Genomic DNA, 13,916 nt, shown 5'->3' with positions numbered 1-13,916 from the left:
TTAACACTGATCGCTACCAACAGCAAATGATCGATTTAAATCGAGCAATTCGTGAAAAACGACCGAAATATGGAAAAAGGCAACACAAAGTCATTTTACTCCATGATAATACCCCATCACACACACAGCAAAACGGGTAAGGGAAACGATCGAGGCGTTCAGTTGGGAAATACTAACGCATCCGGCTTATTCTCCAGACTTGGCTCCGTCCGATTATCATCTATTCGCATCAATGGGACACGCTCTCGCTGAACAACGCTTCAATTCGTATGAAAATGTACGAAAGTGGCTCGATAGCTGGTTCGCTTCAAAAGAAGAAATGTTTTTTTGTCGTGGCATTCATAAACTGCCGGAGAGGTGGGAAAAATGTATAAATAGCAATGGACATTATTTTGAATAAAATATTTTTTATCATTTTCAAACAACAGACGTGTAATTTTTACAAAAAAATTCCGGTTTCATAATTCTACACCTGGTAATAGTAGAGCATTTGCCCGTTAAGCGAAAGATTCATGTTCAATTCTGAGCTAACGCTATCACGTTGCCTCCTGAATTTTTTTCTTTATACGGGTAATAATAGGATGACCGTAGGTGCATTCTTAGAAACAAAAACGATCGGACAAAAGTCATTGGCAGAGAGAATCTCTATGATTGTTCTGCGCGAAAATTTGAATTTACATGCTGCATTAATGAGACCCGTGCTTTTGAGGGCCGCATACTTGTTAAATATCTGATAAATATTCTATTCGATAATATCATTTTAACGCATTTTAACGCATTTTTCTACATAATAATTTAAGAAAAATCGATTTTTTATATTTATTATTATATATTGTTGTATCGATATATTTACAAAATGCAATTAATTTTTTTAGACTTCTCTGCGTTTGCTTATCAATTATACCATTTTATATGCAAAAGTGTTAAATTGATATTGTCGAAAATTTTATTTAGTGAATAATTTATGAGAAATGTCATATCTTTTGTACTAAAAAATATCAAAATAAAAAATAAAATATCTCGAAAAGTATTCGCTTTTCTCTTCTTAAATTATCTTATTATGATACTTTTAGATGTGAAGTGAACAGAACAATATTTTAAAAAATAAAAATTTTTTAAATAAAATTATATAAAAAAATAAATTTTATTTTTAAATTTCTTTAAATTATTGACTATACAACAAAATTATGTTCATTACTTTATGTTCACCTCCGAGTTTTATAATTTTTTTATGAAACATTTTTTGTGCGGAGTGTTGCATCAACATACCACCCATTACCATAGATTGCTTGCCCAAAGGTGCGCGAGTCCAAATAATAACTGGATTTGTCGATATAGTCACTCATGTACCTTTTCGAAGTTATAGCGTTTCAATTATCATAATTTCAACCGATTCGCATCATGGTCGGTTAGGAGCCCAACAACATTGTAGTATAAAATATTTAAAAATAAAAACACGAAGAAGCATGTGATTAAACGGAATAATTAAAATTAATATATAAATAGATAAATATAATAACAAACTTCCCTTTCTCACACTATTTTCATCATTTTTTGAGGTTGCCAACTTTTACAGATGTTAGAGATTGCAAAAAATAAGAAAGAATTAATGATAAGCCTCAAGCGAATATATACAGTTATTAGCTTCAAGAAAAAATATGAATGAAATGCAAATGCAGAATAAATGAATGATAACAATTTAATTGATGACCACATTCATATATTACAAGCGACAGATTTTTTATACAGGGTGCGGCGAAAGGTTTGCCCGAGTTTGAAAAATCCGTTGCTCACCAGATGGCGTGAGTAGGTTGTTGGGCAGGGTCTCATTAGGAAGGTTGTTCTCAACCGTTTTCAGTTAACATCATGATTTGGACTGGAGTGACTTTGTCAAGAAATGCTCAACCGAATCCCTGCAACGTCAACTTTCTGGAGCACTGACGAGGCCCATTTCCACCTCTCTGGTGATGTTAACAAGCAGAACTTTCGGTACTGGGCTGACACCAACCCAAGGCAATTCCATGAGAGACCTCTGCACTCACGAAAAGTCACTGTTTGGTGTGCCATATCCAAATTTGGGATCATTGGGCCTTATTTTTTTTAGGAAAATGGCCATACTGTTACAGTTACAGCTCAACGTTATGTTTTCATGCTGGAAAACTTTTTTGAGCCTAAATTGCAGGAGTTGAGTGAACAGACAAATCTGGGGGAGATTTGGTTTCAACAAGATGGAGCAACAGCGCATACAGCCCGCATTTCTATGGCGAAACTGAGGCAAATGTTCCCTACTCGACTCGTCTCTCTGAGGGGTGATTTGGGGTGGCCAGCAAGATCGCCCGATTTGAGCATTTGTGACTTTTTCTTGTGGGGGTATCTGAAAGAAAAAGTCTTCAAGCATCGTCCCCATACCCTACAAGAACTGAAAAGGAGAATCATCGAAGAGGCGAACGCCATTCCGATTTAGATGTGCCAAAACGCAGCCCGAAGCTTCCAAAATCGGCTACATCAGTGCATTGCTACTGAAGGCCGCCATCTTGCAGATATCGTTTTTAAACGTTAATGTAAAAAAACTGTTTGAAGTACCAAAGTAATAAAAAAATTTCCAATCCTCTACATTTAATAGTATTTTATTGATTGCTCTCCAAAATGAGGGCATACCTTTCGCCGCACCCTGTATATGCTCTCTATACTTCTTGGAATGAAGATATACACGAAATAAATAAAACTACTATTACAAATCGTAAAAACGAATATCTTATCTTTCCACGCTAAATATTCCGACTACGATTATTTTGCGCGAAAATTTGAATTTGCATGCAGCATTTATGAGTGCATGTAATAATTAATTAAAGTAAAAACATTCTTACTCCGCAAAAAATATTTTACCAGCAAGTTATTAACTTATTAAAATTAAAATTTATTAGCTTGTTAAACTTAAAAATATATACAATGTTGTTGTGCTCATAATCAATCATGATGCTAATCCGTTGAAATTATGAAATTTGTAACGCTATATCTTTGTTGGAAAGGTATCTGAATGACTACATTGACAAATCCGAAGTCACTAACTAGACGCGCACACCTTTGGGCAGGCAACCCGTCGTAATAGGTTGTATATTGATGCAACACCCTGTACACAATATGTTCTCGTGATAAGGTGACTGGTTCTATCTCCAAGCTGCTTGCAGCGCCATCTCTAAATCAACATATGCGTTACGTAGTGACACTTTTTAATTATCACCATAAAAAATTTCAAGTCGCTAACATGTCTAGTTCATGAGTTATGAATATATTAAATATGCTAGTATTTTTTATATATTTGTTATAAGAAACACGATGGAACAACGCGCGAACATTAAATTTTGTTTTGAATTGGACTGAAATTAAAAATTGTTATTGAAACATCTTGTGGTAGTGAAGCCATGAATCGCAAGAATATTTTCGAATGGTTTGCAAGATTTTATTATGGCAGGAATAAACGATTCATAACTAGGCGCATCAAAAACAACTTGAAATAAAAAATAAAGAAAACGTGCAAAAAGCAGCCGAAATTCTTCGAACTGATCGCTGTGTGTCTGCGACACTCATTGAGAAATTCATTGGCATTCCTAAAACCACTGTCTATAGTATTTTAATAAAAGAGTTAGGAAAGCAAAAGGTCTGCGCGCGCTTTGTGCCTCACTCTTTAACAAAGGACTAAAAGATTTTGCTCACAAAGAGTATTATGGTACTTGAACACAATTCATCTGATTTAACTCTCTGTGACTCCTGGCTATTCAGAAAACTAAAGTTGGTCGTGAAAGGATTATGTTATGATTCGATTTAGAAATTCCGAAAAGTTTTGTCAGAGTTTCTAAAGGTGATTCCGGCGGAGGACTTTAAAGACTGCTTCAAAAAGTTTTACGATTGTTTTTAGCGATGTATTGACTCGCAAGGAGTCTATTTTGATTAATTAATAATTAAAACAAAACATAAATAACGCCTTGTGTTTCATTTGACACCAGTCATCTTTTCACTGAAACATGCTAAATTAGGACATAGCAAAAAAGATTTTTAGGTGGGGACATTCAAATGTCTCTTACTCTATTATATTATTTAAGTTTTATACAAGTTTTTATTACTAAATAGCTTTTATTCTATTATATTATTTAAATATCATATAAGTTTTTATTATATTATTTAAATTTTATTTTATTATAGAAATTAGTCGTGGTTTATTCTTTAAAATGGGCAGAAAGTTTTTAGTATCCAATTGACTTGAACTTTTGTTCGAACTTTTTTACTGATTTATTATTCAAATTCAATCATATCCAGGCAGCAATTTTAATCTCCATTTTAGTCTCATTCAATCAATCACACTCACCTGTGTACGCGTAGCAGAGTTTTTGTCCAAATATCGCATTGGAACGTAAAATTTCAGACTCTCTCTCCGACTTTGGAGAAATCCAGTGTTCTTTTATTTTCGTCAGTAGAATCTTCATCTGCAGCTCGAAGTCAATTCAAATGTGAGTACACTATGTGATCAATCCGTTATTTCCCGATCTTCCTGCTCGTAAGCGTATCTTACGATTGACGCATAATCGTATGGATTAATTAACCGATTAACGGTTAGCGCCGTTCAAATTTACATACCTTAGGTAAAGTACACGCAATACAGATTATTTTTCCTACGGTGAGTATAACGTAAATTATCAATGGTATACAATCAATCACCTCGAAAATGTCCGACCAAACCTCGATCATACCTAACACCTAAATTCATATTCCACAAATTACTTTGCATGTTACATTATTGATCTCGCATAGTCGATTAAATAGCTCGACACGACATGTGCATCGATGACTTATTCTATGTTATAAAAAGGAAATTCTGTTACAAAAGAAAAATCAAACAAAAAAATTGTACCAAAATAATAATTATTAAAACAATCTTACTCAGAATAATTGTATTATTCGTGAATACTCCGCTAATAATTTTTTATATAACAGTTGTTCTACTTACAAAAGAAATACAAGAAAAGAATTTTAGCATATCAGTCTCGTGGTAGCTAAAAGATTGCATTTTGCAAAATACAAGTGAATATCTTATAGGCACTTCGTCAAGCAACGATACAATGGTGGTTAAGAAGTACGGCAAATAGAAAAACGTAAACATTAAGACTTCTAAGGTAAACAGAGATAGATCACGATTGAAAAAAATTTTAACAAGACAACTTTACATTTTTTCTCGATAATCTCAAATGTGATCTACTTGCTAACTGCTTGGTTCTTGCATGGTTCTTACATTCTTTCTCAACCTGCCCAACTTTAACGTAAATTTTCCGTATTTTCCGTTAGACAATGAAGATGAATGTAATGCAAAATGACAAGCGCAATATTTTGAGATGATAAGACGCGTTTTCTTCCTTTACCTCGAATGTGAATCCAGATCCGGCTACTAATAGAAATCCGCAGTAAATCGCGTAACGATTGACTCTGCTGCAAAAAGGCCACAAGCCACTCAAATTCAATAGTACGCGCACAATTTTGTAATGTGATTCTCGAAAAAACTTGTCGAAACTATCCATTTTGTCGTTTGTCTGCCGCTGTTTTGTCCCAGCGGTGAGATTCGCTTATGAGAAATTCCTTTTCAACCTTGATTACCATGTAGGTCGCGAAGTACACACGTTGCAACAGTTACGTTCGCGTTAGTAAATCCACGCAAGGAGACATTCGCGATCGATGATAATAGCCAGTATCAATTGTAGTTACTCTTTCCGTTACAGATAAAAGGTTGAAAATTACGCTTGGGAACATGCGATAATGATATATACTGCGGCACAGACTCTCTCGGAAAGTTGTTTAAGTTGCAAATTACTATGAAAGGATGTTGCTGCAGGCACACTGTGACGTGCTATTTTCTTTTCGTGCCATCTGCATCGGAAAACCATAGTCTTGTAATATCATTTAAGTACGGTACGGTATGGTACGTTTTATATACCGCAAATAGAGAATGTTTGATATGGTCGGGGTGAGAAAATTTAATTTCTTATTCGCGAGATACGTTTCATCATTGATCAGCATTTTATTAAATAACTTGCGTTTATTTACACGGCTTAACTTTTCTTATATGTGCTATTTTCAAAAATTTTCTGCATTTGTTTTGCTGAGAATTGTCGAGAAAATGAAATGCGCGTCTGAGTATATTACGATGTTTTTATCTTTAATTATTCTATATAAATGGTGGACGTTGTTATTATTTAATAATTATTATTATTTAAATAACAGAATGTCATACATCATAATAATTATTTTCTTATTTATTAAAACATGAACTCTAACAAACTTAAATCATCGCACGGATTGCAAAACGATGAAATACGAGGCAGATATGCGTACTACCTAGAGGAGAAAATGGAATGAAAAAATCATCTCCTAAAAGGAAGATGCTTATAATCGGAAAAAGGAAAAGGAAGAATTGTAATGACTCTTACCGCGCTGAAAGTCGGAAGAAAGAGGACCATCATTTACCCGACAGTTAATGTACAAAATATGGCGCTCCTCAGCATTATTACGTTGAAGAGTCTTCTTGATTTGGATGACGACTCGTACCATTCACCTCTATAACTGGTGGTAACAATTTGATCAGTGCGTTAAAATCCCTTTGCATTTTTTCGTACAGCATTTTTGCACGTTTTTACAAGTATTTGGTAAATAATAATAGCCACTTACACAGACATATGAGGGCGGCCCGATAAGTACTTAGCCTACAAAAGAAAAACGAAAATTTTGGAAAAGTGGCGATTTATTTCTCAACATAGTCTCCTTTTAGCTCGATACACTTGACCCAGCGATGTTCCAACTTCTTTAACCTATCTGAAAAATACGTTTTCTCGAAGTCTACAAAGGCCTCCGTGGCGGCGATGACCTCCTCATTCGACTCAAATTTCTGCCCGGCGAGTGACTTTTTCAAGTTTGGAAACAAAAAAGTCGCACGGGGCCAAATCTGGAGAATACGGTGGATGGGGCAGCAGTTCGTAGTCTAATTCAACCAATTTGGTCGAATGAGGAGGTCATCGTCGCCACGGAGGCCTACTTTGCAGACTTCAAAAAACCTTTTTTTCAGATGGGTTAAAGAAGTTGGAGCATCGCTGGGTCAAATGTATCGAGCTAAAAGGAGACTTTGTTGAGAAATAAATCGCCACTTTTCCAAAATTTTCGTTTTTCTTTTGTAGGCTAAGTACTTACTGGACTGCCCTCGTATATACACAATTGCACTGGTCAATTACTTGTGGTCCCAGCCAACACAAGATATATAAATGTAGGAACTGTGCGACCATGTAGCCGCTATGTCTGATCGCTAGTTCCAAAGTTAGTGTGTCTGTATTGGTAGTCTAAATGCTTCATCAAAACAATTTTAACATCATGATCGTTAATTACGAGAAAATTGAGATATACGACTACATTTTATTCTATTCAGCAGAAACTTGCCGACAAACCTACAAGCTCATGGCCCCGACGATCAAACCCACTTTCAAGAAGAAGGCTTTCACATAAACAGTAGTCAGTGACCGCGCGCGCGCACACACACACACACACACACACACACACACACACACGTGTAGTCCTCGAACCTCCTCCTCCTCCTCCTCGATGAAGTGCGCATCGTCGTGCATCCGTGCGCGAGACTCGTCGCTACTGAGGAAAAGCCGGCAGTGAGCGGTTTATCCGCGAATGCGAAGCGGTTGCGCGATTACGCGCGAGATTTCGTCGATGATTTTATTTATCCGCGGGATACGCGATATGTGAAAGAATGTAAGAAAGATACGTTTTGTTAGGGAAGGATCATTGTGGATGGAATAAAAGGATATTGTTTTTCCGCAGGATAGATGGTTTCGTGTATAACAACAAATGTGTATGATTTTTGGGGGAAAAAGAGTATATCCTATTTGCGAGAGAGAGAGAGAGAGAGAGAGAGAGAGAGAGAAAGAGAGAGAAATTATCTATTTTCCGATAAATGGGGGTATATACATTGCTTATTTTTAGCCGGAGTGGATAGAAGTATCGTATGTTTTGGTTCGGTTTGTACGTAATAGAGTGAAAGAGAGAGAGATACGTAATAGAGTCAGAGAGAGAGATAAATGTTTTTTTGTTCTTCCTCTGTGGAGTGGACAGAAGTATGAGGTGAAACGATTATAGAGAGAGAAATGTCTCAAAAAACGATGGAGACTTGCGAGTCGATTGAATTATCACGTAGCAAATATATGAAGAAGAGTAATGAGATGCAGCGATCTGTTGTTACTTTGGAACAACAGCAACGAGCTAATGTTGAAATAGCATTGCGATCGATTGAGTTTGATGATGATGAAGATGATGATAAGGAAGATCATACGGAGAAAAGGAGAATAAAGAGGAAAGTTGTGATAGTCACAATCGATAATAATCATAATAATAATTACGAAAAGGAAGAATCAGTAGAAGAGAAAGAAGAATGAGAAATGCTGTTTCCTTTTACGCCTCTTGATTTTTTACGTGAATTGTGGTCGTCGGATTTCACACCGCTTCGTAATATTTGATTAATGACGGCTGCCCTGTGCAGCAGACAGTCTAAATTTGATGCTGTTCAACATGTTGTAAATGTAGATCAGTGCAGAAACGAAGCGACCGCTCTGTGCGACGTATTGTTCGATCTGCACGAAATATGGCTATGTAGCGGATCTTCGCGTCGCATTCCCTGTACCGTTGATGAGATGGTCAAGGTTATACGTGATAACACACCTCGAAAATTGTATCTGGCCTCTTACATTAATGGGATTCTTTTGGAAGAGAGTTTTTACAATTGAATTCATTATTACTAGGAGTATGTGTTGAAACTCGTAGAAACTGCTGTTGCTAATCAAGTCGCGTCTGTCGATGATAAGGGTGGTAGTGGTGTTAGGACGACGGTGCCGTTGATAATGGATAAGAGGGTTGATGAGGAAGAGCGGGAAGCGACGGAGATCGTTGATGGAGGTGGAGGGTTAGATGCAATGTTTGTCGATTGTCGCGAGATTACGCGAGATGGCGTGCAACAATTTATCACGAAAGTAGAGGATCGATGCGTGCTCACTGTGAAATCACCGGATAAGAGGGGTTCTGAGCTCGTTCTTCTTCAAATTTACGATACTAAAGATATTTTAGGACGGGAGCCCCGCACTTGGTGGAAATATGCAAAAATGAAGACTCAATTTCTAAGTTTGAGCAGCGAACGTAAGAAACTGCTCTTGAGGCGTTTGTTGTATCAAATAGCGGATGAATTGAAAGCGTTGCCCGGGGTCGTTCGAGAGAATCAACAGGTTCAATTTCTCAATAATTGAGAAAAAAGGAGAATAATCTTCATTGCTTATGTGTGTTAAAAGAAATAATAAAGAGGGATAAAAAGAATATATATATATTTATTTGTGTGTGTGCGTGGAAGATGCATTGCCTATTTGATGAAAAAAACTGTTTTTATAATATTCCATAAATCATTGTGCGCCTAGAGCATAAAAAAAATTGATTTTTGGTTAAAAATCTTAAATATTTATTTTCTATTTGTTGAAAATCAACGCGACAAGTTCGCAATCAATTATATTGTTTTGATCGAAAGAGCCACTATTGAGTATTGCTTTAGTGATATTCGCATTATCGGGTATTGTACGTGCGATATCGAGAAATCGTCGTAATTTCGCGTCGACGTTATTAGTAATTAGACATAGTAAGCTGGCGATGCGGTTGATACAATGTTTGAGTTTGTATATATTGATAACGGTGGCTTGTGACATGGACCACAGGCGACGAGCCGTGGACATTTTTAGCATTAGTATTGGTAGATTATTGATTTTTCCGAAGCGTAGTGTTAGATTTTTGATCTGAATATCGTTTGGAAAATCTCCTCCTCCCACAATGTTGCCACTGTGTCGTAGACTCAATATCACGTTTAATTCTTCGAGGAAGTTTTTCCATATGGTTGCTGAGAGCGTGATTTCCTTGCCATAATTGCCATCTATGACAACGCTTACATGGGATGGAAGTGTTGTTGTGATTCCTATTTTGATAAATTTGTAACCCGTTTTCGTCAATAGATATTTCCACGTTTAGATTCGAACCGGAATGTTTGTAATCGTGTTTTCATCGTTTCTAGTGAACAAAATGGTAGTAGTAGTAGTAGTAGTAGTAGTAGTAGTAGTAGTAGTAGTAGTAATGTAACTTGGCAAGTGAGGAAAAGTATTTTATTAGGTGAAGTAAAATGTTCTGAGCGGTTTTTCGCTTTATTTCGACGATGAAATTAACATATTTAGGATTATCCGATTTCGATCAAATATGCGCCGTTTTGTTCAATAACTTTTGTCCATTTTGAAGGCAATTTCATAATTCCGCAATTGAAGAAGTCCTCGTCTTTATTGGTAAAAAACTTGATCAGCTCATTTTCACAAGCCTCTCTTGAGGCCAGTTTTGTACCATGAAAGATGTTTTGTACCAAGAAAATTTTGCAAATGTTTGAAAAGGTGATAATCGCTTGGTGCCAAGTCTGGACTATACGGTGGGTGCAATAAAACCTCCCATCCAAGCTCTCGGAGCTTCTGGCGCGTCGTTAATGATGTGTGCGGCCTGGCGTTGTCTTGATGGAACACAACACTCTTCCTATTGGCCAATTCTGGCCTCTTCTGGTCGCTCGCCTGCTTCAATCTGGTCAGTTGTTGACAATAGAGGTCCGAATTGAATGTTTGGCCCGATGGGAGCAGCTCATAGTGGATGATTCCTTTCCAATCCCACCAAACACACAGCAAAACCTTCTTGGCCGTTAATCCAGGCTTGGCGATCGTTTGGGCCAGCTCACCGCAATTGGACCACGATCTTTTTCGGCTGTTGTTCTCGTATGTGACCCATTTTTCATCACCAGTTACCATCCGCTTCAAAAATGGGTCGATATCATTACGTTTCAGCAAAGAATCGCAGGCATCAATTCGGTCCAAAAGGTTCTTTTGCGTCAATTCGTATGGGACCCATACATTGAGCTTCTTCTTGAGACCAGCCTTAAGCAAATGGTTTCAAACGGTTTTCTGGCTAATCTTCAGTTCCTGGGCAATGGAATAAGTGCTCACATGCCGGTCCGACTCGACGATTTCCATGATTTTATCGACATTTTCGACGATTGGCCTATCAGAGCGTGCCTCATCTTCGACGTCCATATTACCAGAACGGAATCGTTGGAACCACCGCTTTGCTGTTGCATTCGATACTGTATTGGGTCCATAAACAGCATAAATTTTTTTGGCCGCCTGCTCCGCCTTTTCACCTTGGTCGTAGTGGTACTGAAGAATGTATTGAATTTTCTCTTTTTTTACTTCCATTTTGGAACGCTGTAACACACAACTGCCTTGACCAAACACAAAACTGTCACAGAACTTTTTTTGAAGCGTAATGTCACCTTTAAATCGACGTATAGTATGACCCGATGCGATGTATACATCGTGAGATATGGCTTACTAAAGACATCTAGCGGAAAACGCTCAGAACTTTTTACTTCACCTAATAATAACGATAACAATAAAACTCCCTCGTTCCATTTATTGTTATTAATTTTTTGTTTCGTGACTGACCACCGTTGTTATTTATAACGGATGTTGATTCTTCTGTTGAATCGTCGTCATCGTATTATTTTCGTTTTCTCGTGTCGGTCATCTCACCGTTGGACTGGTGGCAGATGGTAGAGGAAGAGAGGTAACGTTTGTTGTCGATTAACGCATACATTATAATGCGCGATCTTTCGTGGTTAAGACGGGAATGAAAGAAGATAAATTATGCGAAGCTATTGGAGAATCGTGATCCTTCTCGTTCGTTATATTCTTCTTTCTCTCTCTCTCTCTCTCTCTCTCTCTCTCTCTCTCTCTCTCTCTCTCTCTCTTACGTTAATGTTTCTCCTCCTCTTCTTCTTCTTTTCTCGTTGCTGCTGCGAAGGAGTCGATTTGGATCAATCGACTGAGTAGGTATCGTAATTGTTTTAACAAACTGTCTCATGGACAAGTAATACCTACGATCTGCACGTCGAACTTACTTAAATAGCTGTGACGAGTTTGATAAAATCGTTAAATTTGCATTAGAAATGATTTTTAACGAAGTATAAATTACAGTCGGTATATCGAAAGGCGGTCTTCATTCCGGTCGGTATTCCTGAAAATATCTCGTCAATTGAACGATGATTCATGATTCGTGTTGAACAATCGTCTATTTCTCCGAATATGTGATCGTTTTATATAACGAAACTCTGTCCTTTGTTACTGTTTATTGTGGTATTGATTTTGGCCGTTGGTGGAAGACCGAAATCGATGAACGAAAGATTCTGGTTTAATTCATAACTAGGAAATGACACAACGTATATGATATTATCTGCAAATAACACCAGGTTGCCCGTAAGTTTCTGATATGCAGCTGTTAAATGTGTGAAATTGTCAGGGAGAAAGTGCATGTAGTCTGATATTGCGATGCGATTTTCATAGGTATTTTCGTTGATATTAATCGGCCATATGTATTTTTCATGTGCAATATACAGTCGATTGTTTATAATTAATATTACATCAGGGTCTCGTAGAGCGCACTGATCGTGATTGATGTTTTTTGATGTGTTGTAGTTACAACGGCTGTGGTGGTGATGGGCGGTATTGTAGTTGTAGAACTATGGTAATTAGTACTACATAAATATCGAATATGAAGAATGTCATCTAAGCTCAATATAATGGGAAAATTGATTTCGCTGGGCGCCTTCGCAAACATAATCGAACCGTTGTATTTACTATGATGCAAACCTAATGTGTGACCGACTTCATGCGTGATTACGTATAATAAGCTGTATGTGCGTGGAGGATTTTTACTAATATAAATATGCCACGATTCTGTTCTATCTACGTGCACCTCCGTGACATAATCCTTATCTCCGGTGGGATAAGATGCGTGAGCGAGTACACCACTGGGACCGTCTAAAGGGCTTGGACACATTTCACCATTTTTCTTGTCAATATTCGTGTGAAGGTCCTCACGAAACGATATTAGTATGTCGGGATTTAGAGATACGCCTTTAAAAGATAGTGATAAATTTGCGGTCCACAGATCGAACGCGGCCTTCGTTACTTTCATAGTTTCTTTATCGGCTAGATGAAAATTCCATGTAAGATGTTTTTTTGACCAAATATTGTTTCTGAATCGATCCGTCTGATCCGAAAGGTCTGAGAGACCGTATCGCGCTTCGCGCATTTTGTTTAATGTGATTTTATTTAGTTTACCTTTCTCAGGTATTTGATAATATTGTTACGCCCGTGTCTTGATGCTTGCGCTTTTAGCGCTCTGAACGTACATCAGATTCTCTTGACAACGAGTCGTCAAAAACAGATGATCAGCGTTGACTTATAAACAACGGGTTTGAGAGATTATCTCTGGGTCGGTCGATTCGCTGTGACGTGCGCGTCGGTCTTTTGCGAAAGAGAGAGAGAGAGAGAGAGAGAGCTTGAGTCTGCGAGTTACGCGTGCTTTCTTGTAAATAGCAAATATATAGTTGAAGTTGTTTCCCACTTAACGTTGTTTTTTGTTATTTCCTAGCGCAAGCGTAACAATATTCTTGAAATAATCCGAGAGCGTGACGTATGTCCTGTTCCATATTTTCCGATGACATTGATAACATGTCAGTTTTAAGATAGCCATATTTTCGTAAATATTTAAGTGCCACTTCTTCATCGTTGAATTCTCCCACGGTTATAAAGATAACGATATACCACACATCGACCGTGAATGCGACCGGATGCATCCTAAGTCGGGAAACGATAAAATAACGATTATATAACGGTAATGGTAATTCTGATCACTGACAATGTATCGTACGGCCTTGTGATTATTATTAGCACAAGCGAAAATGCTACACAATGTGT

The 13,916-nt window shown here is 37.4% G+C and overlaps 1 protein-coding gene across 1 annotated transcript; it reads right to left on the bottom strand.

The window, feature by feature from the left end:
- Positions 1-12,570: 12,570 nt before the first annotated feature.
- On the bottom strand, positions 12,571-13,248 carry LOC106740997 (collagenase 3-like). Its single transcript, XM_014612549.1, has one exon. The coding sequence runs from the start codon at positions 13,246-13,248 to the stop codon at positions 12,571-12,573; it is 678 nt and encodes a 225-aa protein (XP_014468035.1).
- Between the last annotated feature and the right edge of the window lie 668 nt (positions 13,249-13,916).

The sequence above is a fragment of the Dinoponera quadriceps genome, unplaced genomic scaffold (assembly GCF_001313825.1).
Source record: "Dinoponera quadriceps isolate SergipeBrazil2010 unplaced genomic scaffold, ASM131382v1 scaffold617, whole genome shotgun sequence".
Classification (NCBI taxonomy): Eukaryota; Metazoa; Arthropoda; class Insecta; order Hymenoptera; family Formicidae; genus Dinoponera; species Dinoponera quadriceps.
This window is presented reverse-complemented; position numbering and strand designations above follow the sequence as displayed.